The sequence below is a fragment of the Panulirus ornatus genome, chromosome 67, assembly GCF_036320965.1.
Source record: "Panulirus ornatus isolate Po-2019 chromosome 67, ASM3632096v1, whole genome shotgun sequence".
Classification (NCBI taxonomy): domain Eukaryota; kingdom Metazoa; phylum Arthropoda; class Malacostraca; order Decapoda; family Palinuridae; genus Panulirus; species Panulirus ornatus.
Window position 1 is genome coordinate 13887158 of NC_092290.1, and position 3491 is coordinate 13890648.

The 3491-nt window shown below is 48.6% G+C and overlaps 1 protein-coding gene across 1 annotated transcript; it reads right to left on the reverse strand.

Moving 5' to 3' along the window:
* Positions 1 to 671: 671 nt before the first annotated feature.
* Positions 672 to 3134, reverse strand: LOC139747003 (uncharacterized). Its single transcript, XM_071658719.1, has 2 exons — positions 2985 to 3134; positions 672 to 2532 (listed from the first exon to the last, which is right to left on the reverse strand). The coding sequence occupies exons 1-2, from the start codon at positions 3087 to 3089 to the stop codon at positions 790 to 792; spliced, it is 1848 nt and encodes a 615-aa protein (XP_071514820.1). The 5' UTR covers positions 3090 to 3134; the 3' UTR covers positions 672 to 789.
* Positions 3135 to 3491: the final 357 nt, after the last annotated feature.

Sequence of the window (3491 nt, forward strand, 5' to 3'; positions counted from 1 at the left end):
CACGACATGAGAGTCTAACAAAGATATCCCCAGTAGATTGGATTCAGCCGACTGGTAACCCTCCCCGTCTGCAACCCGGGAATCAGGAAATGAGGATGCATATCAAATTTCTTCCCCGTTTTCTTCAGCTGGTCGACATAGCTCCCTATCAGTTGTTTATCTCGTCTTTTATTTTCATATTTTCCTCTCAGTATCCTCAGTATAACACACTACCCTTGGTGCTCTACCTTTACCAAATTGTCTAAAGAAAGACAAACTGTCGAATCCATCTTCTTAAAGAGCTGTTTGGTACTTCTAAGAAAAGCTACTTAACTGAAATAGGATAATAAATGATAACAATGGCCAATGACATGGTTAACGAAGACATAGACTGGGTACTACTCTGAACAACGTAAGTTAGGAAGATTTAATCAGAAGAGACTCTATAGCCTTCTGATTACTGTAGAGGAACATGTCTTCAATGTAACATTTCAAGCATCGAACTCAAGATAGACCAAGTATTTACAGCAACATTTAATCTATTCTTCTTCCTATTTCATATATATATATATATATATATATATATATATATATATATATATATATATATATATATATATATATATATATATATATATATATATATATATATATATATATATGCTACACTACTAATAATGCCATACAAACGCTTTGATCACGATTAAGAAATTTGTCCCCTTGTTGGGGTGAGAGCTTTAATGTCTCTCCTGCCAGCGAGCTAGTCGAAGTACTGGTTTATTTCACCGTCCTTCGAACTTGTCGCTCCCTTCAGATGCCTTCAGGATCGAGATAACGTCCAATGAACAGTAGCAGGCCCGTGGGGTTGTGTCTGACGGCGTATAGGAAGGCCCTGTCGAAGGCTAGCGTCCCTACGTCATTTTGCCTGTAGTAGGCGCCGTCGGAGGGTCTGGTATCATGGGATGAATCGGGTAGTCCCATACGGTCCAGTTTGAGCGCCTCAAACTCTTGGTACATGTTTGCCTCCCCGTAGTCGTAGGTGTTGTCGTAGTCGTAGTAGTAGTATTGGTCGGAATGGGAGAGTGAGTCGACTGGGTGAATCGAATGGTAGTCCAGTGTGTCTGTGGTCTCCTGCTGTGTCGAGGCCTCCCGTAGTTTGGAGCTGTCTCTCATGGGCTTCTCCTCTGGGGAGTGAACTGTCGGGGATGTCTTCTGAGATGAGCTGTCTGCTGAGGACGGCTGCTCCGAGGAGTTATCAGCTGAGGACGACTGCTGTGATGAGCTGTCTGCTGACGAAGACTGCTGTGATAAGTTATCAGCTGAGGACGACTGCTGTGAGGAACTGTCTGCTAAGGACAACTGCTGTGAGGAACTATCTCTTGGGGACGATTGCTGTGAGGGGCTGGTTCCTGAGGACGATTGCTGTGAGGAGCTGTCTGCTGAGGACAACTGCTGTGAGGAACTATCCGCTGGGGACGATTGCAGTGAGGAGCTGCTTGCTGAGGACGTCTGCTTTGAGGAGCTGCTTGCTGAAGACGACTGTTGTGAGGAACTGCTTCCTGAGGACGTCTGCTGTGAGGAGCTATTTGCTGAGGACGACTGCTGTAAGGAGCTACTTGCTGAGGAAGACTGTTGTGAGGAGCTACTTGCTGAGGACGACTGCTGTGAAGAGCTGCTTGCTGAAGGCGCCTGCCGTGAGGAGTTGTCAGCTGAGGACGACTGCTGTGAGGAGCTGCTTGCTGAGGAGGACTGCTGTGAGGAGCTGCTTGCTGAGGGCGTCTGCTGTGAGAAGTTGTCTCCTGAGGACGTCTGCTGTGAGAAGCTGCTTGCCGAGGACGATTGCGGTGAGGATTTACCTGCTGAGGACGGCTGCCGTGAGGAGTTATCTGCCGAGGACGACTGCTGTGAGGAGCTGCTTGCTGAGGACGTCTGACGTGAGGAGCTATCTTCTGAGGACGAGTGCTGTGAGGAGCTGCTTGCTGAGGACGTCTGACGTGAGGAGCTATCTTCTGAGGACGAGTGCTGTGAGGAGCTGCTTGCTGAGGACGTCTGACGTGAGGAGCTATCTTCTGAGGACGAGTGCTGTGAGGAGCTGCTTGCTGAGGACGTCTGGCTTAATGACGGGGGCGCATCCCGCCGCGGTGGGGAGCTTGAAGAACCGTCCGGCCTTCTGGAAATCTTGGCGAGATGAGTGGGGCGTGCCATCGGGTGGAACATCGAACTCTGATTTAGCCATTCTTCGCGAAGGTCTTCCTCAGGTTCCATCCGGGTGAGCTTCATCTTATCCGCCTGCAGATACTCTAACATAGGGAACCCGTAAATGTAGGTTGGCTGGTGGTGTGTCAAAACATCTGAACCCACCTTCTCCTTCTCCTCTTCCTCTGTGACTGTGTCATCTCCAGAGGGTGACCTTCCCGATCTCCTGGAGGGGATGGCCCTGATGGCAGCAGTGATATCCTCTACCTGGCACGACTGGAACTCCGTCAGTTGAACAACGTCGCTTAGGTGCAAGTTCTTGATGTGGTTGATCCCCGACAAGTCTGCTTTGCCCTCCTGGAACGAGACACGATTGGAAAGTGGAAATGACGAGACATGAAGGACTGCAGTCAATGACTTACAGGTACAGACATTCGGAAAACAAAATCTTTTCTACCATCTTGACTGTTGTAGGTATTCTAAAACACAAAATTTCTCTCTCTCTCTCTCTCTCTCTCTCTCTCTCTCTCTCTCTCTCTCTCCCTCCTATGACAGGTGTGGATGGATATCCACTCCCTCTCCTTGACAAGAGTAGCATTATGCGCGTCAGTTCTTGACAACCCGCACTACAAACACACCCACACCTGAGCCCACACATCCACAAAACCACATATTTCCACTAACCCACACGCCGACACGTACCGCCAACCACCCCACGAGCACCCACGAACGCTCACAAAACTCATGCACAAAAAAGACAGCCTCACAGACAAAGGCTTGTAGTAACAGCCTCACCGTCTGGGTCTTACCTGGAACAGCTGCCTGAGGCCGATGTCGCTGAGGATACTGGAGAAATTATGGAAGGCTCGATGCCTGAAGACGGGGACCTTCAGCTGCACAGTGTTGGGCAGCATCGACCGCAGCACTTGGCTCCACCTGCCGGGGGTCAGCCTAGACTCCAGCTGCGGGCACAGGTGGTGGTGGTGACAGAGATAGATGGTGTTGGTGGTAGTGACAGATGGTGAACAATATATAGATTATTGAACTTGATGTGAATGTTAGCGACTTAATGCGAGAGAAAATGAGAGTAATGTGAATGATAGAGTTCATGTGACATTACCGTACACTACTCGTATGTTCATCACCTCTGGTAAACTGGTATTTAAGAGTGATTTAGGAGGGAGGTTGTTCAATGTTTGTCGATCATTAAGGTATGTATGTCATTTGGTCAGTGTTCAGTGTGGTGTGGTAAGTGGGTGGAGCAAGTGGGAGCTGTTTATTTCTATTTGTGGGAGGAATGATGGCTGGTCATAGAG

Coding starts and splice junctions, on each gene's coding strand:
- LOC139747003 (XM_071658719.1), bottom strand. CDS start 3,089: ATGCTGCCCAACACTGTGCAGCTGAAGGTCCCCGTCTTCAGGCATCGA. Junction 2,533..2,984: donor GCCTCAGGCAGCTGTTCCAG/GTAAGACCCAGA, acceptor GTCTCGTTCCAG/GAGGGCAAAGCAGACTTGTC.